This window comes from Mobula birostris, chromosome 3 (genome assembly GCF_030028105.1).
Source record: "Mobula birostris isolate sMobBir1 chromosome 3, sMobBir1.hap1, whole genome shotgun sequence".
NCBI classification, from domain to species: Eukaryota; Metazoa; Chordata; class Chondrichthyes; order Myliobatiformes; family Myliobatidae; genus Mobula; species Mobula birostris.
The window spans coordinates 86,559,281-86,584,465 of record NC_092372.1 but is presented as its reverse complement, the minus strand read 5'-3'; the positions used below and the strand labels follow the sequence as shown (position 1 = coordinate 86,584,465).

The window sequence follows — 25,185 nt, the reverse complement described above, 5'->3', positions numbered from 1 at the left end:
ACCTATACCACCACCTAACCTGTGAATGACTCCATAATCAAAGTGCTTGAGTACTTTCCTTCTCACTAAACCTCAGAATGCCTACACATTGGATTCCAGGTTGAACACTCTTCCCCAAATTATTTAGTTAAAAACATTTATTGTAGGAATATGGGTGTCAACAGCACTAACCACTTATTATTCATCCTTCCAAAATTGCCAGAGAGCAATTTAAGAATGGGTCTGGAAATGGACATAGAAGACTAGACATAGTAAGTACATTAACTTCCTTTCTTGTAGGAAATTAATGAAACTAATACAGGTTTTTATAGCAATTCAAGTTTTATAGTCATATCAAAAGTAGCTTTAATTATGTGAATTTAAGTTCCCCAGCTATCATAGTAGAACCATAGAACATTACAGCACAGAAACAGGCCTTTTGGCCCTTCTTGGCTGTGCTGAACCACTTTTCTGCCTAGTCCCACTGACCAGCACCTGGACCATATCCCTCTATATACCTCTCATCCAAGTTTTTCTTAAATGTTAAAAGTGAGCCCGCATTCACCACTGCATCTGGCAGCTCATTCCACACTCCTACCACTCTCTATGTGAGGAAGCCCCCCCAATGTTCCCTTTAAACTTTTCCCCCTTCACCCTTAACTTATATCCTTTGTTTATTTTTCTCCCCTTGCCTCAGTGGAAAAAGCCTGCTTGCATTCAATCTATCTATACCCATCATAATTTTATATACCGCTATCAAATCTCCCCTCATTCTTCTACGCTCCAGGGAATGAAGTCCTAACCTATTCAACCTTTCTCTGTAACTCAGTTTCTCAAGTCCTGGCTACATCCTTGTAAACCTTCTCTGCACTCTTTCAACCTTATTAATATCCTTCCTGTAATTTGGTGACCAAAACTGCACACAATACTCCAAATTCGGCCTCACTAATGCCTTATACAACCTCACCCTAACATTCCAACTCTTATATTCAATACTTTGATTTACAAAGGCCAATGTACCAAAAGCTCTCTTTACGACCTTATCTACACTACTTTTAGGGAATTTTGTATCTGTATTCCCAGATCCCTGTTCTACTGCACTCCTCAGTGCCCTACCATTTACCTTGTATGTTCTACCTTGGTTTGTCCTTCCAAAGTGCAATACCTCACACTTGTTTGTATTAAACTCCATCTGCCAATTTTCAACCCATTTTTCCAGCTGGTCCAAATCCCTCTGCAAGCTTTGAAAACCTTCCTCACTGCCCACTACACCTTCAATCTTTGTATCATCAGCAAATTTGCTGATCCAATTTACCACATTATCATAGTAGTATTCAAAACTTTGTCTCGGTTTTTTTTAAAAAGTAAACCTCTGGACATTAGTCCAATAACTACAATGCTACTCAATGCCAATAATCTTGTACATCATTGCATATACAAATTTAGATAAATAATATTTTAATGTTTCTTTTTTTAAAATATTTGATCTTGTGATACAAGCTCCAATTATGTAGCTACAAATAACTTGAACTCACTCGCCACATGTACATAACACTAACTGTACTCTTTACATCTATTTTGTATTTTCTTATAAAAGACAAAATTTCAAATCAATAGAAGACTTTATTGCATTTTCTGTGAATGCTCTTTTAACTATTGTAAGAAATGCTATTTCTTGCAACCACTACTTGTAAGAAATGAAGGATGATTTTGTAATCAAGGAAATTTAGCACAGAAATTATTAAATCTTTAAAAAGAATCAAGTTGCTTTGATCCTTTGATCATTGGCTATATTTAAGAGGGAGTTAGATATGGCCCTTGTGGCTAAAGGGATCAGGGGGTATGGAGAGAAAGCAGGTACAGGGTTCTAAGTTGGATGATCAGCCATGATCGTACTGAATGGTGGTGCAGGCTTGAAGGGCCGAATGGCCTACTCCTGCACCTATTTTCTATGTTTCTAAGCCTCATTCTTAGTGTGTGTGTGTGTGTGTATACATTTATCTTGCTCTAATATGGCATGTTTTAACCCCAAAGCAAACTAATAGTAACACAGACGTGCATTTGAATGCCTTGACATAGAAGGCTGTGGAACAAATGATGATGAATGGGATTAGAATAGATGGATAGCGTGAACCTGGTGGGCCATATGAGTTAATACCAAATATCATGACATATGCCAGTGATATTAAACCTGATTCTGATAATGAGAGATTTGAAGCAACCTGACTTACTTTTAAATTTAACTTTTCCCCCAGTTATTCAATAAACCAAATACATGTCGACCTTGTGCAAGACTGTCAATTTACTTTCTAAAACTGGAGTTTGCATTTATTCAGAATAAGGTTGAGGTAGTTTCTTTCATTATATCAATTTCAACCTAGATTTGGAACCAAACTGCAAATGACAGGATGGTAATTTAGAGTAACAGTTTCCATTAAATTACTTCAATTATAAACATCTTAAACATCTGTGCAAACTCTCAACATTCCTCCCACCCCCACCACTCCAAATCCCTAATTAAAGTAAAAGAGAAATTTAATTACCTTGTTGAAAACATTTCTGTTGATTTTTATTCACAGTGAGGTCTAATGGTCCCTCCTGCTCCTGATGAAAGGAGTTCTGGGTTTGGTTGGCAGGAGGATCATTTAGGACTGAAACAGATTCATCGGCTGATCCAGTCTGAGTTCCATGAACACGATTACTTCTGGATATATATTCAATTGCAAACTGACGAATCATTCTTTTCATTATTTCCTGAGCAACTAAAGGAATGTTGCGATCACAGTTCTGAGGAAGGTCTAAAAATAACACAGTAAAATAAAAATTTATGATATAGATGTTCATTTGCAATTAGGGCACATAACATTACATTTTTCCTCCTTCCAAATATACAACACCATAACATAAAATGCTGTTAATTTAGGCCAACAAAGAACAAGTTCAACATAATAATAATTTAAATTGGCCATCTAAATTGTTTGTACTGGATTTGCACTATTCATGAATCAACCTTTTCTACCACTTCCACTCTCAGCTGTTCATTCATAGCACCTGCTCCTTCATTCAAAAATGCAGCTTGTTGGCACTTAATAATAATGGGCCATTCAGTGACACTGTAATTATCTTCAACCTGAGTACCACTTTCCCACACTAGCAGCATAAGACTTGATGATTTTTAAATATTAAATATCAATCACTCTCTTTGTCAAAGAGCCTTTGTGGTCCTCGAAAAGAGAACCTGGATCTACCCTAGATGAAGAAATTTCTTTTTACCAGAGTCCTGAATTGGCCGATCCTATGCTTTCAGAGCATTACTCCTGGTACTAGATAGTCCAGGCATGATAAATCTTCATAGCATCTATCCTGTTTAGCCCAATATATTTTTTTAAATGTTTCAGTTTTATCACTTTTCACTCTTCAAAACACAAGAGAATAAAGACCCAGTTTATTTTAAATCTCCCCATAGAATAATCCTGGATCCCAGTTATCAATTTAGTGAATCCCCATTGCATCCCTTTGGCACAAATCCAGTAATATATACAAGACCAGTATATCCAGTAGTACAAGGCTAGACCTGTACATAATTGTCCTAATGTCGTCTTTCCAGGAACTCATATAATTTCAGAAAAATATAATTTTCCCACTCAAATCCTCTTGTCATAAAGGCCAACTTACTGTTTGCCTTAACTTTCTTCTGTACTTGTCTATTAATTTTATCATTTATATACAAGGACACACAAGATCCTACATCACTGCCTTTAAATCTATCATTCAACAATTACACCTTTCCATTTTTTTAAAAACTAAAGTAGATAACTTCATTTTTCCATATTATATTCTAATATCAAATTTCTAATTCACTTATCCTGTCTCCTCCTTCCTGAAGCCTCCCTTATTTTCTTCACAACACACACTAACACCTTGATTAATAAACTGAACTGTTATTGTCACACGTACCAAGGTATAATGAAAAACTTCACTTTATATACAGATTATTTCAGTACTACAGTGGTGCAATGGAAAACACTGGAATGCATAGTAAAGTGTTACAATTATAGAGAAAGGGAAGTGCAGGCAGACAATAGGTGCAAGGCCATAACAAGGTATATTGTGATATATTACACTTAATACCCTCAAAGTCAGTGACACATCCTACCATCAGCTGGTGCCATAACATGGTATAGCTGGGCCACCCCACTAGTTACAAGCTCCAGAGAATTACATTAATCCCTACTGTTTCAGTCTGTTAATCAATCTTCATTCACACCAGCATATCACCTTCAATGCCATTTGTCATAATTTTGTTTTGATAACCTTATGCAATTCCTCTGGAAGTCCAATACACCACATCAGTTGGGTACCTCTTAACCATCCAATTAGTTACAATCTCAAATTTAAAAAAAAACCACATAATTTGCCTTTCAGAAAGACACATTGATTCTGCCCAATCTTTTACTTTCTTTTTTTTAAAAAAGTGCCCAGTCTCCATCTTCTTTAAAAAACTACCAATTTTCACATTATTGATGTCAGGTCAACTACAACAAAGAAATAAAGTTCCTAATTTTCTCAGTCTCTTATAGCTAGTGGGATTAAATTTACCACCTTTTAAAATTGTGGAAATCATTCTTGATTTTATAGATACCAGGGAAATTACCATTAATTTCAAATACTTGCATGCTATCAGGTTTGCTTTTACTCCCCATTCTCTTAATGGTCCATTAATACTAATTTGTTTCAATTTCATATTTGCTCTTGCTCTGTTCTTTCTGGGAGGTATTTTTTGCATTCTTTATGAAGGAAGGCAAAATATTGCCTTAATCTCTCCACCATTCAGTCTTCTAATTTCAGTTTTAAGTTTTGCTAGCCTTTTCCTTTTTACCCATCTTTTGCAAATTTTATTAAATTATTCTCATATTCTATATGACCATTCCTTTTCAGTACCTTGGTCTTTGATTGTGGAATTCTGAAATGTTCCGAGTCATCAGTCTCACTACTCCTACTGGTAACATTATACACTTTCCTGAGCTTCTTTACTTTAACTTGTTATTCACTGTTGGACTTTTTTTCCCCCGATTGGATTTTTGTACATTAAATATTTGTAGCAAACTATGTATCAATTCCATCTTGTCTGTCTTCAAAGCTTTTATCCCATCCTTTGATAACAGGGTCAAACCTCAACCTTTTTGCTGCTGACTGAACAATCATCAATAATACTTATACCAATGATATTTATGAATAATTTTAAACAGTAAGTTTTACATTTGTATCTTCAGTTCTGCAATAACTTGTTTCATCTCTGGATTTTAAAAGCAGCATAGGATTTCACGAACAAGATCTTAAGACTTTGTTCTTCATAATATTTTGAATGTATTAAGTGCTAATGCTACATCCATTCTTCCTCCATTTAGTTTTAATTGTAAAATAAAGAACAGCACTGTTTAAAAAAACGGCTAGTAGAAGTGCAACAGGCACTGATGTGAGCAACTAATAAAAGATTACAACGCCAAGTATTATTCCCTTATAGAGGATGTAAAGATCAGGATGAAGGAACATCATATAGTAGTAGAAAATAAGGTCATGTGCAAAGTTATGCATTTAGACCCAGAGCTCCAGACTATCATGTTTTCACTAGAGATAGTTAGGCTGTCTATTTAAATCCCTTCAAACTCTTCCATTACCAATTGGAAATGAGCTGGGTGACTGCAAGACTGGGAAGAACAACCATGAAGACACAGGAGCAGAATTAGGCCATTCAACCCACTGAGTCTGTCCTGCCATTTCATCATGGCTGATCCATTTTCCCTCAACCCCATTCTCCTGCCTTCTCCCCATAACCTTTGACTTTCTGACTAATCAAGAACCTATCAACCTCCGCATTGAGTACACTCAGTGACTTGGCCTGCACAGCTACCTGTGGCAACAAATTCCAGAGATTCACCACCATCTAAACAGGCTTCCTCTATTCAAAGGCTGTGTCTATTGGTCCTAGGCTCCCCTACTCTGTCTAGGCTTTCAATATTCAAATAGGTTTCAACAAGATCCCCCTCATTCTTCTAAATTCCAGTGAGTACAGGCTCAGAGCCATTAAATGTTTCACATACAAAAACCCTTTCATTCCCAGAATCATTCTCGTGAACCTCCTCTGAACCCTTTTCAATGTCAGCACATCCATCCTTACATAAGGAGCCCCAAAACTATTCAAGACAGACCTCACCAGTGCCTTATAAAGACTCAGTATTACATCCTTGCTTTTATATTCCAGTCCTCTCAAAAGGAATGCTAACATTGCATTTGCCTTACTAACTCAACCTGTAAGTTAACCTTTAGTGAATCCTGTACAAAGATTCCCAAGTCCCTTTGCAACTGAGTTTTGCATATTTTCTGTTTAGAAAACAGCCTACCCTTTTATTCCTTCCAAAGTGAATGACTGTACACTTTCCAATACAATTCCCTCTGTCACTTTGCCCACTCTCCTAACCCAAGCCCTACTGCAGCCTCCCTGCTTCCTGAACACTACCTGCTCCTCCACCTTTCATATCATCTGCAAACCCGGGTGCAAGGCCATCAATTCTCAATCACTGACATAAAACAGCTCCAACACCGATCACCATGGAACACCACTAGTCTCAGCAGCCAAACAAAAAGGCTCCCTTTATTTCCACTCCTTGCTTCCTGCCAATCAGCCAATCCTATATACATCTTTCCTGTAATAGCACGAGCACCTATCTTGTTAAGCAGCTCATGTGTGGCATCTTGTCAAAGGCCTTCTGAAACTCCAAGTACACAACATCCACTGATTCTTCTTTGTCTATCCTGCTTGTTATTTCTTCAAAGAATTCCAACAGATTTGTCAGGCAATATTTTCTCTTAAGGAAACCTTGTTGACATTGGCCTATTTTATTACGTGTCTCCAAGTACCCCAAAACCACATTCTTATCAACCAACTCCAACATCTTCCCAGCAACTGTCACGCCAACTGGCCCACCATTTCCTTTCTTCTGCCTCCCTCCATTCTTGAAGAGTGGAGTGACATTTGCAATTTTCCAGTTCTCTGGAAGCATGCCAGAATCTAGTGATTCTTGGAAGATCATTACTAATGCCTTCACAAACTCTGCAGCTACCTCTTTCAGAACCCTGGGGTGTGGTAGTCCATCTGTCCAGGTGACGTATTTTCCTTCAGGCCTTTCAGCTTCCCCAGCACCTGCTCCTTAGCAATAACTGCATTCACTTCTGCACCCTAACTCTGGCCTACTGCTAATGTCTTCCAGTGAAGACTGATGCAAAATACTTGGTGCCGTTTATCTGCCACTTCCATGTCCCCTATTACTACCTCGCCAAGTCCTTTATATAGTCAGGTGTCCTGAACTACATGCTATAAAGGATTATCAAGGACAGTAGCTTTCCATACTAAGGAGACAATTTGGCCTTGAAGAATACCTTAGACGTGCAAGACCCAAGGAATTAAAGATACCTGACATGTGTGACCCACTTCCACGGAATCAACACCACCAGGAAAGACAGATAACTGTTCCTAGTTGAGGTATTCAGCGCTAATTGCTGCACTTTCAGGGCACTTCTATCAGCAACTTAATTATTCTCTGGACTTTTCCCCTCTGTGAAGGTAGCCATACAGACAAGATCAAGCAATGCAAGAAACAATTCACTGTTTATTCAAAAGTACAACACAGGTATGCCTTAAGCCTCAACAAGTGAATGGTCAAGTTGAAAAAAGTGATGTGTTCTATAATTGTAGCATATACACAGAACACTTCAATGTGAACCTCACAGCTGTGGCTGTATCAAAAGGCTGGCAGTAACAGAACTATTGATTAAATACCAAACTAAAAAATTACTGCAACATTAAGTGCACAATTCAATGTTTATTCATTCTTAAAAAAATGTAAACAATCAGCTGCAGTAATTCAATTTAGATAGCATTATAACAATTTACAGTAACAGTTAAATGACAACAGCAACTAAACAGAAAATTAATCATAAATTAGTCACACCTATGTCATATTATACTGCAGCCCCAAAATATACACAACAGTAAAGGCTCTCAAGCAAGTTCACATTGTCACTTATCCTTGAACTTTTGCTTGGTATCAGGATTAAATCTTTACAACAATATTTTGCCAGTTTTTTTAAAAAAATCAAGAATATGGAGCCAGACAGGATGGCCAAGAACTTAATAATCCAAAATAGGGATGTTAAGCTGAGCTGTCATTCAGGGTATAGCAACTGACACCTGGAATGCAGCAGATGCTGACTGTACTTCTGAAGCAACCGCAGTCTATTTTATTTTGGCTCTGGGGTTGGTTTGGGAAATGTGGAAGGCAGCAAGTGATGCCCCATTGGCACTGGGTGTGCAGCTGTGATTGGCAGCTGACTTGCCAATGTCACAATTTTCCATGCCCTCCAATGAATCACTAACTGCTCAAATGCTATGGGCCAAGGATATAATTGATGGCTTGATGAAATGGTTATAATCCACAAAAATGCTCTGTGCAATGTTAGAAATGGTTCCAAATAATTGTTGATATAGCCCAAATTGTTCATTTACTTGGAAAGTTCCTGGAGCATTTACCTTTCCAAATGTAACCATGTTAATTCTGACTAGCATTCCACCCCCTCCCCTTTCCTTGGGATGCCTTCAAGCCTTTGCCAATGGAGAAGAGGCAATTATTACCCCAAACTCCATTCAACCATTTTCTAGCCTCTGAATTGACAGTCAACCAGGTTCCTTACTAGGCTTCATCATTACAGCTGCGCCATGCCTGGATCTGCCAAACGCAAAAGAGTGTAGTAGTTTGTGGTAGGGCTGCTGGAACCAAGATAGAGCAAAAGCAAAAAGCTACTCCTACGCACAAGGGGATGCACACTTTCCTGCTACATTAGAATTTACATGGTGATAAGGACAAGACGACAGTCCTTTTTTTTACTATTTTGCTTGGAGGTGTTCATCCTCATCCTGTCTTCCTTGTAACTCTCTCCTTCCAGGACAAGATAATTCGGCTTTGCTGGCCCTGTGAGGATAAAAGCATAGTATGAGAACGGATGCAGTTTCCATTTTAAGTGGAAAGCAAAAATGTGTCAAGTCCTTTAACGGTGCATTTCAAGTCCTAACACTTAGTGCTGCTGACCATAGCTGACATCTTAGTCAGATTTGCAGACAACATGGAGATTGGTGGAGTTGATGATAGTGAGGAAGGCGATAGAACAGGATAGAGATCAGATGGAAATTTAGGGAGAGAAATGACAAATGTAATTTATTATGCAGCACCTCAAGTGCAAGACATTTGTTGTGGCAGGGCAAATGAATACAGCAAACTTGCTTTCATCCATTGGTATGGTCGGTATAAAAGGAAGTCACAATAACTTTCTATAGAACTTCTTGTGTGTGCAATTGCCACACTATACGAAGAATGAGAGGGGTTCAGAAGGGGTATATAAGAATGCTTTTTTTTTGGTGCATTCGCTACAAGAGATTAGACAAACTGATTGTTTTCACTAGAGCATCTATTAGGGTGCCTGTCAAGCTCTGAAATACAGTGGATTCTAGTTAACTGGGCCATCGGTTAATCTGGACAGCCACTTAGTTGGGACAACTCTTCAAAACCAAAAACTGAGAAAATAGTTGTAATTCCCTTCAGTTGTTTAGGACACTACTGTACTTAATTGGGACAGGGGACTGTTGCCAAACAGCTTCTAATTAGAGTCAGTCGCGTGCACTTGTGTGGCCTTTAGACATGACACCTAGCTTAGAGTGATGATTTTCAATAGCGAAAAAGGATCTAGCGCTTTCCCGGTGGATATGAGGAATAAACTCTTCTTGGGCTTTCATCTGGGTACAGGTATCCATTTTAACTGTTTTGATAACAAACTCTGCTACCTTCATCAGGGATGATGCTTAGGCATGTCTAGTCCGGTGGTATATATATCCCCATCGTCCATCCCTCTCGATTGGTTACTCCACATCTTAGCCAGACGGGGTGCACAAGAGATGTACCTGTTTGGGTTACCTGGAGAAATTGAGGGTAGTAGAACACTGCATTTGCAATGGCCATAGGATTGACGTCAACATCACAAAACCACTGTGCTGTGCCATTTGCTATTGAGACTGTCTGATGAAGGAAGCCATTGAAATAAAACTAGAGGAAAAGAATTTTAACAATGATGATGGTCTCACTCTAAGAACTGGAATTATATTATAAACAAGGTGGGACAGTGGAACCCTGATGAGGTGAGGATGAACCAATCAGGAGGGATGGGCGACACTGGTATATATACCACCAGACTAGACATCATCCCTGATGAGGATGGAAGAGTTTGTCACCAAAACATCGGTTAAAATTGATACCTGTATTTGTCTGGAAGCCCAAGAAGCATTTATTTGTTTTTCCAATAGCACTAATTGTGTGTGTTTATGTTCAAAAAGCATTGACTTTTGTCACTGATAGTTGGCAAGAAATAAGCAGTGAGACAATTGAGAACTGTTTTGCTCACTGCAGTTTCAAGCATTCAGGCTTGGAGATGCCAGTAACAGCTGGAAGTGAAAATGAGAATTTCACTACTTCAAGTTAGGAACTATGAAGAATGTAATCATGAAACACATTGTATGAAGGCAGTCCATTCTCTCCACTAGGAGTCTGCAATGATGTCGTTTGCTAACAGTCAAAAGAACATGGCAGCGTACACTAGATGAATTCCTCTGTCAATAACTAGTAGGGCCTAAGTTTTATAGTACTGTAGTCATACTGGTAGTGATCTAATTTGTTCTGTATTTAAATATATAATTTGTCTTTTTCTGATACCTTTTTAACTATTTCCATAAGATCTCGGTTAACTGGGACAGCTGCTTAATTGAGCCAAAATATACTGGTCCTGATTTGTCCCAATTGAACAGATTTAAAGATGTAACTGTACATAAAATCATGAGCAGTATAGATAGGGTAAATAGAATCTTTACCCCAGGATGGTCAGGTTAAATACTAGAGGACATAGCTTTAAGGTGAGGGGGAATGTTTAAAAGGAAGTGTATATGGTTTTATTTTTTGTACATACAGAGAGTGGTAGATGAGTAGAAAGCCCTGCCAAGGGAGGTGACAGAAACAGATACATTAGGAAGTTTAAGAGGCACTCAGATAGACACATGAACAAGCAGGGAAGAGAAGGGTATTCCCAAAATGATTGGAGCAGTTTAGATTGGCCTCATGGTTGGCACACATTCTACGAACCACCAGGAACCTGGAAAGCTACTGACATCAGGATTCTGGTGTACAAGGTACTCCACCAATGTATCTTTCTCAAAGCCACAATACTTTAACATGCCGTGAAAAGGTGTAGGAGAATTTAGGAAGGGTATATGGATTGCCTACTTCATATAGAAAATCAGTGCCAACAAGATTAGGCGATTAACTTGCCCTTATTACTCAATGTGCTAGTTTTAAATAAAATTCATTATTTAAGCAATGAAACACAAAGTTCTGATGTCCTCCAAGTAGAGGCAGTTACCACTATTGCTGACTCATCACTTGCTTAGGTAGTGGCTGGTGAGACTGCAATGTTAATACCAGGTATTGCTCAAAAATTTATGTTCAGGTTTGAACCTGAAAGGCAGAGAGCAAGGAAGGTGCCTTACCTTGTCAGCCTTGATCAGGTTGCTTATCTTCTTGTATCATCATTTAGGATATGTGCAGACTCAAAGATTTCTACAAAGAGCAAGCAAAGCCTCTTTCAGGCACTCTGGCTAACTTTTAAGGAGATTGCATCCTTGCCATCAGTCAACTCATCTTTCTACAGCTTGATTTTCGCCAAAGACTGCAACACTCCTGCCAAGCAGCAGTTGCTGCCTACCTCTTTTCACTGTAGGCCCCTGGAAAAAAGGAAACAAAATTGAGAGAAAGGAAACAACCTTTATAGCAATTTATATCAAAGATGTTTGGCAAAAGGAAATTACTGGCGACTCACCATAATTGCCATGCCTCAATGTTGGTTGTTAGTCTATTTTGACTTTTTTGGTATTGCTCGCTTCCAAGGGTAGTAATTACTTACACCTCTTCTGAGTTTCTTGTTTATATCAGCTTATGTGCTCCAGTATAATGCTAATAAGATTCTCTGGAAATTGTACTGCAAGCATCCGTAAGATTAGTGTGGAGACTTGCGTAAATTTTGGCCTAACTTGCCTTTATGCCAATCCTGGTATTTCAAGGCCTATTAAGCCACTAAAAAAAATGACAATCAAACAGAAGTTATTTTGTGAGCAACCAGCAGATGGTGTCAGTGCATCTTTAAAAAAATTAAACTTGGCTGGAAATGTCAAGCACTATTTGGAATATGTAAACAATTGACCCAAAGTGATTTATTCATTGGAAGGTACTAGACACAGTGTTAAATGAGGATGCACGTTTCATGCAACTTCCAGTATATACTGTCAATTGCAATAAAAACCTGAACATATTTAGTTCAAACAACATTGCAAATTAGAGTAATTTCTCATCAACAAAACTGAAGATTCAATTAGTTTTAAGAATCAAAGCATAAATATTATACCTTTTGTATGAAAGATAGCATTAAGAAATTTGTCTGCTTGGCATTCAAGCTGTTCAGTGTGGGACTGCCCCTGAGATAGAGAATCCTCAGTAGATGTCAGTGTTGGAGGTGCATTCACAGATGAGATATGCTCCTAGAAACATAATGAATTATGCTCAGAAAAAGCTTTAAAATAAAAGCAACAATAAAATGGTTTTAGATTTCACACTGAAAACATGCCATATTTGATCACCAGTTACTATATTTAGTCGATTTCAGCTCCTTGTACAAAACAAATTTATAATTATGAACCCACACAGGTAAATTATTTTAATGAATAGTCAAATAGGCTCACCATCTGTGCTATTGTTTTATTTTTTGCTCTTATCCAGATGGTCAGTCATCTAAGTTTGTGATGGTTCAATTTGTTGCTTTAAAATTAAGTTTTCAGACTTAGATTACTATCACTTCTCTTAATAACCTGCTCATCTTCTATATGACTTCAAAAATTCTACGATGCACGTCATGACCTGATTCTCATTTTTCAATTCCACAGCTGCATTACATCCTTGTTGTAGCTCGTTCATTAGTTATTCCACCTTACTCCAAGAACAGAAGTGTTCAGTGCATCTATTATTCCTTCACTCTGACCCTGAATTATACTTTTATTTGAAATAATTTCAGTTTTGTATTTTCCCCCAAATAGTTTGTTTCACTTTGTAAATTCCAGCTCTTGTCAATGTCACCCCTCTGTATTGGCTTATTAATATCTCTACTTGTAAAGGTGCCATGGTAAAGGCTAAAGTTTCTTGTACAAATGAGATCTTCACATTAACCATAATTATCTGTATGATGATTTCCCCATTTATCATTTTTATTTTCAATTCATCTTGGAAAGCTGTTTTCTCATTCTATTATCTAATTTTTTAAAAATGTAATAAAAGTGGTTACTGTTTCCCTAAACCTAGCAGATTATTTATTTATAATCCACTGAAAATTCTCACTGGTTTTCTCCAATTCATCTAATTCTTCCTCTAGTGTCTTTCCCCATTTGGCAGTGGTATACTTCACCCCCAACTGCATGACAGCTTGTTCCTTGTTCTCAAGAATTCAGTTTTTGCACCACTCTTATAGTTTCTATTAGGGACCAAATTTATTTCTCCCAAAATTTAAAATTATTAATATTCTGGATCCAGTTGTAACCTGGCCCAACCTAACTAAACAGCATTTATTGAAACTTTGTCAATGCCTACAGCAATGTGTGCTACTTCCTGTCCAATTTTATTCACAATTTCGCCCCGAGGCCAACCTTATTTGGAATACTTCGAATGGATGGGTTACCTTAAGGTTAGATAGACATTGCTATGTTTGGAGGAAAAGGGGCACTGCACAGCAACACCAAAACCTCATCTCAACTGTGAAGCATAGTGCAAGTTTCATCATGGTTTGGGGCTGCTTTGCTGCCTCAGGGCCTGGACAGCTTGCAATAGTTGAGGGAACAAGGAATTCAAAATTCAAAACCTCAGGGTAGCAGTCAATCAACTGAAGCTTAATACAAGTTGGATAATGCAACAAGACAATAATCTGAAAGACACGAGTAAATCAACAACAGAATGGGTTTCAAAAGAAGAAAATTCGTGTTTTGGAATGGTTGAGTCAAAGTCCTGACCTTAATCCTATAGAAATGTTGTAGAAGGACCTGAAGCAAGCAGTTCATGCAAGGAAGCCCACCAACATCCCAGGAGTTGAAGCAGTTTTGCAAGGAGGAGTAGACTAAAATTCCTCTAAGCTGACGTGCAGGGCTGATCAACAGTTACTGGAAATGTGTGGTTGAAATTATTGCTGTACAAGGGGATCACCCCAGTTACTGAAAGCATTGGTCACATACTTTTTCCAATAAATACATGTAATATTGGACAATTTTCCAAATAAACAAACAAGTGTAATGTTTTTGTGTTATTTAATTGTGTTCTCTATCTAGTTTTAGGACTTAAATGAAGATCTGATCACATTTTAGGTCATATTTATGTGGCAATAGAGAAAATTCTACAGGGTTCACAAATTTTCTAGCACCACTGCACATCATGAATATTCCCAAACTTGACTTACAATCTAAATAGAGAAATTACTGTTCCGGATAATGATACAGTTTGGTCTTCCCTTACCAAACTTCCAAAGAAAATGACTTTTACATATTCAGTTTTAAAGTAGCAATGTGGCATGTAGTGGTGAACAGATTAGGGCAGAGGTTCCCAAACTTTTTTACGCCATGGACCAATACATTAAGCAAGTGATCCAGAATGGGAACCGCTGGATTAGGGGCTAGCAAATACCATGTTTTATAACAAAAAAAAATCTGCAGATATGCTGACTATGCATTCACTTATTAATTTATTTCATTCCACCATAGCAACTATTAAGAAAAAAAGCTTTGTAACTGCTGGCTTTATACAGAAGGCACAAGCAAAGACCAAAAACAGCTTCCAATCTCACCCAGAACTGAGCAGCAGTTTAAGGGTGAAAGATAAATTTAACCTTCATTCACTGGATACAGAAATTACAGTAATTTGTAGCTCACTTGTATTAATGCAGTGCTGATGGCAAGCCTTCGTAAACAGCTAGAATCCAGGTGATACAGCTTTTTAATTGAGATTCACATAACAAATAAATGTAGCACTAATTAATGCAAACTATTTCAGCAGCTAATTTAAAAAGAGCAGGTCTCACAATCAGCATTTGGTGATTTTTGTGGAAGGAATACTGGCTAGCTAAATTGTTGTTAATAAACAAATAATACCAGTGATTTCCTAACATCAAGCTTCAAACTGGGATTCAGTTTAATGTTGACTAAAGAATGACACTTCCATTATGCAGCATTCCTCCACTGCTGTGCCCCTTTTTCTAAATGTTCATTGTTCACCCTCATTTCTTACAATAATTTAGAACATACTCAATAGTAACTTTGAGCAATACTGGAATTTATCAATTTACACTCCATTCATTTTGTCTACTACCTCCTTTACAAGTGAGATTTCAGCAACATTCTCATTGGTTTAAAAAAAACAGCTATAAAGTTGAAGTTTTCCAACCATACATTCTGCTTTTATCTATTGATAATCTTCATTGCCCATCCCTAAAGCTATGTGATTAATAGGTAAGTAAAAAACATCTTTTAATGTTCACTTTTTTTAAAATGCCACATTCTATCCTCACTTTTTCCCTACCGACCTCCTTTTTACCTTGCTTCTCATTTTGGTTCTTGTTTGAAATACTTATTTAACATACACTATAAGAAGCAAGCTGTTCACCTGATCAACTTTTCCTCCTACAACCATCACTGAATGTTGATTGTGATCATGCTCTTTGCAAAAATCCTAGTTCAAAAATAAAATGAATACAAAAATATGGATACATAGCAAGTAAATGCAGAAGTCACATGTTATACAGGTCATCAAGGCAAACTTAAATTTTTCTTTGGAATCATACAGCTTTTGACTTACCTTGACTTTCTCTCTCCTTATGCAACAAAATGAACAGTTTTCATTCATAGACCAGTCAGTCACTTCTTCGGGTTCACAGTCTTCAATTAAAATAAAAGAATATTTTAATCTATTATTCAGTACAAATCAAATGCATTTTCTGTAACTACTAAAAGACAATCAACAATTATGCAGGTGACAGCCTTTCAGCAAAGAATTAAGTCCGCAATTATGGGGATGTTAATTTAAAATCACACTAATCTTCCATGAACAAATGTACAGAGTACCAACTTCTTTTTTTCCGAGATGTCACTGGAAACTTGATGACTGTGCAATGCCCTAGGGGCAAGAATCAAAGTAATACTAAATTTAAAAAACTTCTGATCTAGAATTTTACAGGAACTGTAGAAATTAGATGTTGCACTAGGTTGACAATTGAGCCCATCAAAATCTTATTTCTATTATAATTAGTTTTTGTCACAACAGCAAACTCATGTGCCAATAGCTTCCTTTGTTAATCACACAATTCTGAACATGGCCACATCACAAAAATGATTATACTGTTTCAAGATAGTTAACTAATAGGAATTAGAAGTTATTTTTCAGTACCTGGAAATTCTTTTCTCTATATGCACATCACAGAATTAGCAGAAATCAAGAACTGTAGCTTAATGTTGTCCAGCTGTGTTGCTTGCAATGAGAACAGAGTCAAAGGATATACATGTCTGATGCTCCATTCCCACCCCCCCCCCCCCAGACTGTTTCAGTGACAAAAATAGGTTCATGCTTCATCACTACAGTCACTGACAGTGAGTCAAAGAGGCTTCCAGGATTCATCATCATTTCTTCAGGAACCAGTGAATGAATTGCACTCAAACTGGTAACACAAAGACAAGTGTCATAGTCACAAAGCACAGAAACAGGTCTATGGGCCCAGCTAGTCCATTCGAACCAAGCTGCTCATCCAAACTAATCTTATTTCCCAGTGTTTGGTCCACCTTTCCTATACACGTGCTTGTACCACTTCTTACTGCACATCAACCACTTCTCATGGAGTCGTGTTGACTATTCCTAATCAGGCCATGTCTATTCAAATACTTATACAGGTCTCTTATGATAACTTCAAATAATTTTCCAATGACTGACGTCAGATTTACCATCCTACAATTTCTTGTCTTGTTCTTATAGCCTTTCTTAAAACAGAACATTAACTATCCTTCAGACCTTTGGCATCTCACCCATGGCCAAGGACATCTTAAATATCTCTGCTAGGGCCCTGCACTAAGCTGTCACAGCATCTGAGGGGACACATTGGAGATTTATCCACTAACTCATCAAGGCAGCAAGTACCTCTTCTTCTATAATCCATGACCTCACCACTCATACCTAGAGAAGTCCTTGGGATTTTCATTCACCCTGTCTGCCATAGTAACCTCATTCTTTTTTAGCACTCCTGATTTCTCAAGTATTCTTGCATTTCTTGTACTTAAGTACCTCATTTCATCCTGACAGCCAACTCCTTATATGAACTTCCTATCTTTTTTGTTACCAGACCTCTATATTCCTTAATCACCAAAGTTTTCTAAACCAGTTAGCCTTATGTTTTATTCTACTAGGAACCTACTGTATATATTCTGTGCTCACAATATTTTACTTCTGAAGATCTCCCAGTTACCAAACATCTCTATTTTGCAAGACAACCTATCCCAAACCCCATGCAAGTACTCCCTAAAACATCTTCACATTTCAGTTCTGCATTTCCTTGAGTACATCTGTTCCAACCTATGTTCCAAGTTCCTGCTTAATTGTACCATAATTTCTCCTCCTCCAATTAAATACTTTCTCATACCTTCTGCTCCTATCCCTCTCCAAGACCATGATAATTGTCAGGGAGTTGAGGTCACTATCTCCAATTTTACTGAAAGATTCATTCCCTAGTATCAGATTCACTATGGCCTCTCCTCTAGTCCGCCTGTCTGCATATTGTGTCGTGAATCCTTCCTGGATAGACTTAAATTCTGCCCCTTTAAACCTTTTGCACTCATGAGGTGCCAATCAATTTTAGGGAAATTGAAGTCACCCATGACAAAAACCCTGTTGATTTTGCACCTTTTCAAAATCTGTCTCTCGATCTGTTTCTGAATGTCTGTTGCTATTGGTGATCTGTAGAATACTCCCATTAATGATTGCTCCATTTTTGTTTGACTTCACCCACACCGACTTAGCAGACAATCCCTCCACAATAGCCTCTTTTTCTGCAGCAGTGATACTATCCCTGATTAACAATGTCACTCCCCCACCTCTTACTCCCTCCCTGCCCTTTTTGAAAATCTGCAACCCCAGAAGATCCAGTAGCAATTCCTGTGCCTGAGACAGCTACATCTCCACAAGGCCACAACTTCATAGTTCCATGTACTGATCTATGCTCCAAGTTCATCACCCTTGTTACGGATACTTCTTGCATTAAAATACACACTTCAACCCATCCACTGACTGCAACTTTGCCTATCCTGCCTTACAGTCCCTCTATATGCTGCAACTACCTGTACACCAACTTCTCTGATCAATCACTCTGGTTCCCATCGCATGCGAAACTAATTACACCCTTTCTAGTTTAATAACATGCTTCCTACAGCAAGGTTGCAAAAACCGAATACAATACTCCAAGTACAGCCTCACCACCAGCTTGTATAACTGCACCTTGACCTTCCAAAGTTTATATTCAATTTATTCATTTTTGCCAACATGTCAAAAGCCTTCACCATCCTGTCTACCGACAGCTCCACTTCTAAGAACCCATGTACCTGAATTCCAAAACCCTTTATTCTGTAACAAACTCAGGGCCATGCTGTTCACTGTCAAAGTCCTACCATGATTTATCTTTCCAAAATGCAACACCTTGTACTTATCTAAATTAAATTACCTTGCCATTTTTTGCCACATTTACTAAGCTGATCAAGATCCTCCAGTAATTTTAGTCAGCTTTCTTCTCTGTCCTCTATCCCACCTATTAAGTGTAATCTGAAAAATATAACTATGCCCTGTATATTCTTATCTAAATCGTTGATATAGACGACAACCAACAAAGGGCCAATGCACATTTGTCAAGGACCTTTAGTCAGAACAACAATCTTCCACCATCACCCTTCACTTCCTACAATCCAGCCAATGCAATCTACCCTTCCAGAACAGCCTACCACATAGAAAAATGAAGGCCTTACTGAAGTTCACCTAGACTACATCTACTGTCCTGCCATCATCGACGTTCTTGGTCACCAAAAAAAAACTCAAAGTGCTGTGCTGACTACCCTCTAGTTAACCCAACTTCCCAGTATAGGTACCCCCCCCAATGGCCACTATTTGGTACACCTGCTCATTAATTCAAAACTAATCAGCCAATCTTATGGCAGCAACTCAATGCATAAAAGCATGCAAGCGTGGTCAAGAAGTTCCATTATTGTTCAGACCAAACATCAGAATGGGAAAGAAATGTGTTCCAAGATACTGATGGCGGAATGATTGTTGGGGCCCTGACAGGGTGGCTTGAGTTTCTCAAAAAACTGTTGATCATGTGGGATTTTCATGAAATCTCTTGAGTTTAGAGAATGGTGCGATAAACAAAAATATATCCATGGAGTGGTAGTTCTCTGGGTGAAAATGCCTTGTTAATGAGGTCAGAAAAGAATGGTCAGACTGGTTCAAGCTGACAGGAGGGCAACAGTTATTACCTGACAACTATCAAGCTCCTAAACCAAAGCAGATAACTTCATTCACCACAACACTGAACTGAGTCTACAAACTACAGACTCACTTTCAAGGACTCTACATACCATGTTTTCAGTACTTTTTTTGTATAATGTCTTCTGCACTTTATTTTCTCAGTCTTTATGTATAGTTGTTTTCATAAATACCATTGTTTATTTTCCTGCAAATGCCTACAAGAAAATGAATCAAGGTAGCATATGGTAACATACAGTTGCAAGAAAAAGTTTGTGAACCTTTTGCAATTACCTGGTTTTCTTCATTACTCAAAACGTGGTCTGCCCTTGTCTAAGTCACAATAATAGACACAATCTGCCTAAACTAAGCACACAAACATTGTACTTCATCAATAGAGTACACTATTTAAACACAGTCTAGGTTCAAAAAAATGTGAACCTTTGGGGTAATGCCTTCTACAAAAGTTAATTGGAGTCAGGTGTTCCAATCAATGAGATTGGAGTGTGGGTGGTAGAGGTGCCCTGCCCTATAAAAAAAGGACAATGTCGGCTTACTGTCAGAGCCTGTTCTTCTCAAAAAAGATCTGTTTATGTGTACCATGCCTCCATCAAAAAAAACTTTCAGGGGACCTTAGAAGAATTGCACGAAGTGGGAAAAGACCAGAGTGTTCATCAGTCCACAGAAGAAAAATTATCTACAAATGGAGGAAATTCAGTACTGTTGCTACTCTCCCTAGGAATGAGCATACTGCAAAGATCACACCAAGAGCACAAAGTGCTGAAGGAGGGGAATAAGAACCCAAGGATACAGCAGAAGACCTGCAGATAATCACTAGAGGAGGAAACTACAGCTCTCCAAAAAAACTAAACAAACATTGCTGTATGTCTCAAGTTTGCAAAAGATGTTGTACAACGCTTCTGGGACAATGTTCTGTAGAGAGACTAGACAAAAGTTGAACTTTTTGGCAAAAATGCACACCACTATGTTTGGCGGAAAAAGGGCACTGCACACCAACACCAAAACCTCATCCCAACTGTGAAGCATGGTGGAAGTTGCATCATGGTTTGGGGCTGCTCTGCTGCGTCAGGGCCTGGACAGCTTGCAGTCATTGAGGGAACAATGAATTCTAAGTTGTATTAAAACATTTTACAAGAGAATGTCAGGGTAGCAGTCCGACACCTGAAGCTTAATAGAAGTTGGATGGTGCAACAAGAGAATGATCTGAAACACAAGAGTAAATCAACAGAATGATTTAAAAAGAACAAAAAAAATGTTTTGAAATGGCCAAGTCAGAGTCCAGACCTTAACCCAATTGAGATGGTGTATCCCAGAAATATTGATGAACTGTAACAGTTTTGTATGGAGAAATGGTCTAAAATTCCTCCTTGCCACTGTGCAAGTCTGATCAGCAGTTACAGGAAATGTTTGGTGGAGGTTATTGCTGCTAAAGGAGGTTCTATCAGTTATTAAATACACGGGTTCACATTTTTTTTCCTGCAGTCTGGACTGTGAATAATTAAACAATGTGTCCAATAAAGACATGAACACTACAATTGAGTGTTATTAGTTAAGGCAGATTGTGTTTGCCTATTATTGTGACCTGGATGAAGATCAAACCACATCTTATGAGTAACTAATGTAGAAAACCATGTAATTTCAAAGGGTTCACAAACTTTTTCTTGCAACTGTATGTACTTCGATAATAAATTTTCACTTGACTGGTTGACAATAGCAATAACTGTTTACTGATTAGTCTGACATTGTACTTCCTACCTTGGAACCCGTATGCTACAGTTTCAACGGCTCTTCTGAGAAGCTGAGCCTTTTTCACTGGATGAAGAAATACACTGTGCAGCACACCACCATAATCTTTGGCACTACCATTCCACCTCCATGGTGCTCCCCTATCAGATCATTGGGCATGTACAAGGTTGTAGCTTGCACATTACTCTGAAGTGAAATATAGTTCACTGCAACAGATTTAACTACTACATCTCCCAAACAAAACTTTTTCTTTTACAATATATAGCATTGTATAAGAAAAAAAAACTGCATAGGATTCATTGGATACCTGCACAACATTTGGCAGACACATTTAATGAGATGTGATCACCTTGAAGAAAGTGAAAGTTTTGGTGGTGCATTGGAACATACAAAGCAGAATCAGATAGTTCAAGAATTGAGGTGCCAAGAAAAAAAATCCTACCTTTGTCTAAAGTAATCATAAAGCAATGATTTTGAGAAGGGTTAAAGGTTACCAATATTGTTTCCAACTACAAATTGTGGGCAAAGTCACAAATATAATTGTATAACACAGCATGTCAAAAGTACAAAAATATCATAAAGGATCAACCAATTATATTGAGAGATTTGACCATTAGTCATATCAGATACAGAAAAATAAACTTTATCCCCTCTCCGAAACAGCAAATTGTTCATGTTAGAGGACAACACTTTCATGTCAGCAAGCTGAACACATTCTTGCTCACTCACCCATAAAACAGTGCTTCAGTTTTATCTAGATTATTCACATATTCCCATCTCAAATAGTTGTTAAAATTGTGTGTGAGGGCAGCACAAAGATAGCGGCTATAAGAATCTTACAACCCATTGTGCCCATACCAACACATTAAAAAAAAACTAAATTTTGCAGTTGATACTGGAGAAGCCTGTGCAAGACTGTCAGCAAATAGGGTCTACACTGAAAATGAAAGCTACCATTTTCCCACCTCCTACAACCCATCTTGCCTACCAGTTACAGTCCCACAAATACAGGCTTCCAGTGAAGAAACCATCAACAGTAAAATCCACAGCTATCCTCCAAATCATAAGAGTTAACTGGACGGTGACAAAAGTAGATCATTTTAAGGAGTTGTAACAGTAGTGAGGCTTCTTGGATTCTTCCTACAACTTCTGCAGATTTTTACAGGAAAACTACATTCTGTATTAATGTATTGTGGGCTAGAAAACTTGCCTCCCTGAAACAGGAGTCCCATACAATATAGGACTGTTGGCACATGAAGTGACTAGTACACTTATTTATAAACTCTAAGCTTGTGGTAACTAGACAGCATTAAACTCAAAGTTAAGGCTACCAAGAAATAGACAGAATTATGCAAGGATTTCCAGAAAACTTTTGTACACTACTTTTTGAAAGCCAATATGCACAAATAAAACTTCCATGACTAAGAAATGCTTGAGATAAATTGTCTGAATTTCTCAACTTTTTAAATTACATTATACCATAGGAATAAACTATTCAGTAACCACGACAGCTTACGAAAAATATTTTCAAAATCATAACAATCTGCAAATCATCCACATTTGGTAATAAGGAGATTAAGGCATTAATACCAGAAATCTTGAGTAACTTAACAATCGGAGACCCCTTTGCACATTAAGAAGGATCCTATTAAATGTCAGTTCAGGATTTCCAATGATTTACATTAACCATATTTAGCAGCTATTCAAATATAAAAGCAAAAACTTCACATGTTTTATATGCATTTTAATTTCTTGCACACTTATAAAACTCCTAAATCCAAACACTTGATTTTATAATTAATGATACAAAGGGCAAGACAAATCACTTGAGCAGGATACAATATTTGGTTTACATCAGAAGCTCGCAATTTGACTTAGCATAATCCTTTTCCAACCTTCATAAAACAATGTGCAACATAACTTGAAGTAATGAAATCCCTTATAAACCCTTCTGGGCAAAAGCAAAGCCACTATCATTACAGTAAGATTATTATTTTGTTATTAAGAATTATTCAACAAATTGTTCAGTGAAAATCTGAATATATTGCACTACTAATTCCTAGTTTCAACAGAAAGACTGGTAGTTGTCTTCTATAAAACGACTCCTGAAAATGTAGCACTGACAAAAATAGAGTACTATCAATCTGCTAGACTCAGGACTACAACACAGAAACAGGCCTTTGGCCCATCTAGACCATACTGGCCTAGTTTTCTGCTTTGCCCCATCTATCTGCACTCAAACCATGATCCTCCTCATCTCTCTCTCATCCAATTCCCTATCAAAATTCATCTGGAATGTTAGAATGAACTCGCATTTACCAATTCTGTTGGCAGCTCATCTGATACTCGCACTAACCTCTGGTGAAAGTAGTTTCCCCTCAGATTCCCCTTAAATATTTCACCTTTCATGTTAAACCAATGACCTCTAGCTCTCATCTCAACCAACCTCAGGGGAAAAATCCTTCCTTTAGTTCTTTTTCAGATAATATTGTAGGGAAGAACTTTTACATTTCTAATAGCTTGGAGTAGAGATTCAATTTCATGATTTGCATTCAGTGGCCAAGTTTACAGACAATACGAAGGTAGGTGGAGGGCGGGTAGTGTTAAGGAAGCTAGGAGTCTATAGAAGGATTTAGACAGATTAGCAGAATAGGCAAAGAAGTGGCACGATGGAATATACTGTTGGGTGAGTCTGTTTGAAGGAAAATGAATGAAGAAGTGGGACCTTCTAAGATAAAGTATCCAGGAGCAGCATGTTCCTGTTATGAAGGTTAAACTTGACAAGCTTAGGGAATCATGGCTGACTAGAGATATTTATGTTGATTCTGTATCTAGTTAAGAAAAAGGAAGCAAACATTAGATGTAGGTGGTCAGGAGCAAGTAAATCCCTTGATGAATAGAGATTACGAAAACTCTTGAGGGAACTAAGGAGGGAAAAAGGATATGAAATAGATCAGGCAGGTAAGGCAAGGTTAAGGATAATCCTAAGGAGTTCTAGAGATATATCAAACAGAGAGGCTAGGAAGAGAGTTTGTCCCTTACAGATCAGCAAGGCTACTCATGTCTCAAAACACAGAAGAGGGGTGGGATTATAAAAAAATATACCTCTTTGGTGTTTATACTGAGAAATTCTTGTATTTGCAGCCTAAGCACATTAAGGCCAATAAATCCCTTGGATGTGATCAAGTGAACCATTGGACTTAATGGGAAACTTGAGAAGAAACTGTGGAGTCTCTTGCAGAGATATTTGCTTTATTGCTAGCCACTGGTGAAGATCTGAAGACTGGATGGCAACAAAAGCATCTGGCTGAGATGGTGTACCTGGCCAAGTACTGAAGACATCAATCTGGCTGTAGTGTTTATGGACATCTTCAACCTCTTGCTTCAGTAGTTTGAGATACCCACATGCTTCAAGCAGTTTGAAAACTCATACCGTTTTCAGGGAGAACCTGATAACCTGCCTCAATGACAATCATTCAGTAGCACTTACAGTTGCAAGAAAAAGATTGTAAACCCTTTCCAATTACCTGATTTTCTCAAATAATTACTCATAAAACGTGGCCTGATCTTAATCTACCTCACAATCACCTTAAACTAATAACACAAACATTTGTAGTTTTCATGTCTTTATTAAAAACATTGTTCAATGATTCACAGTTCAAACTGGAAAAGTATGAAACTTTATATTTAATAACTGGTAGAACCTCCTTTA

The 25,185-nt window shown here is 37.8% G+C and overlaps 1 protein-coding gene across 9 annotated transcripts in view; it reads right to left on the bottom strand.

Moving 5' to 3' along the window:
- Positions 1-25,185, bottom strand: part of lcorl (ligand dependent nuclear receptor corepressor-like) — a 132,984-nt gene that overhangs the window by 69,277 nt on the left and 38,522 nt on the right. For all 9 annotated transcript variants that reach the window (XM_072252965.1, XM_072252966.1, XM_072252967.1 and 6 more), the window contains 3 exons: positions 16,011-16,090; positions 12,532-12,664; positions 2,523-2,777 (listed from right to left, as the gene is read on the bottom strand). In XM_072252965.1, the coding sequence (XP_072109066.1) occupies positions 2,523-2,777; positions 12,532-12,664; positions 16,011-16,090 (468 nt within the window). The remainder of the gene's footprint in view (positions 1-2,522; positions 2,778-12,531; positions 12,665-16,010; positions 16,091-25,185) is intronic.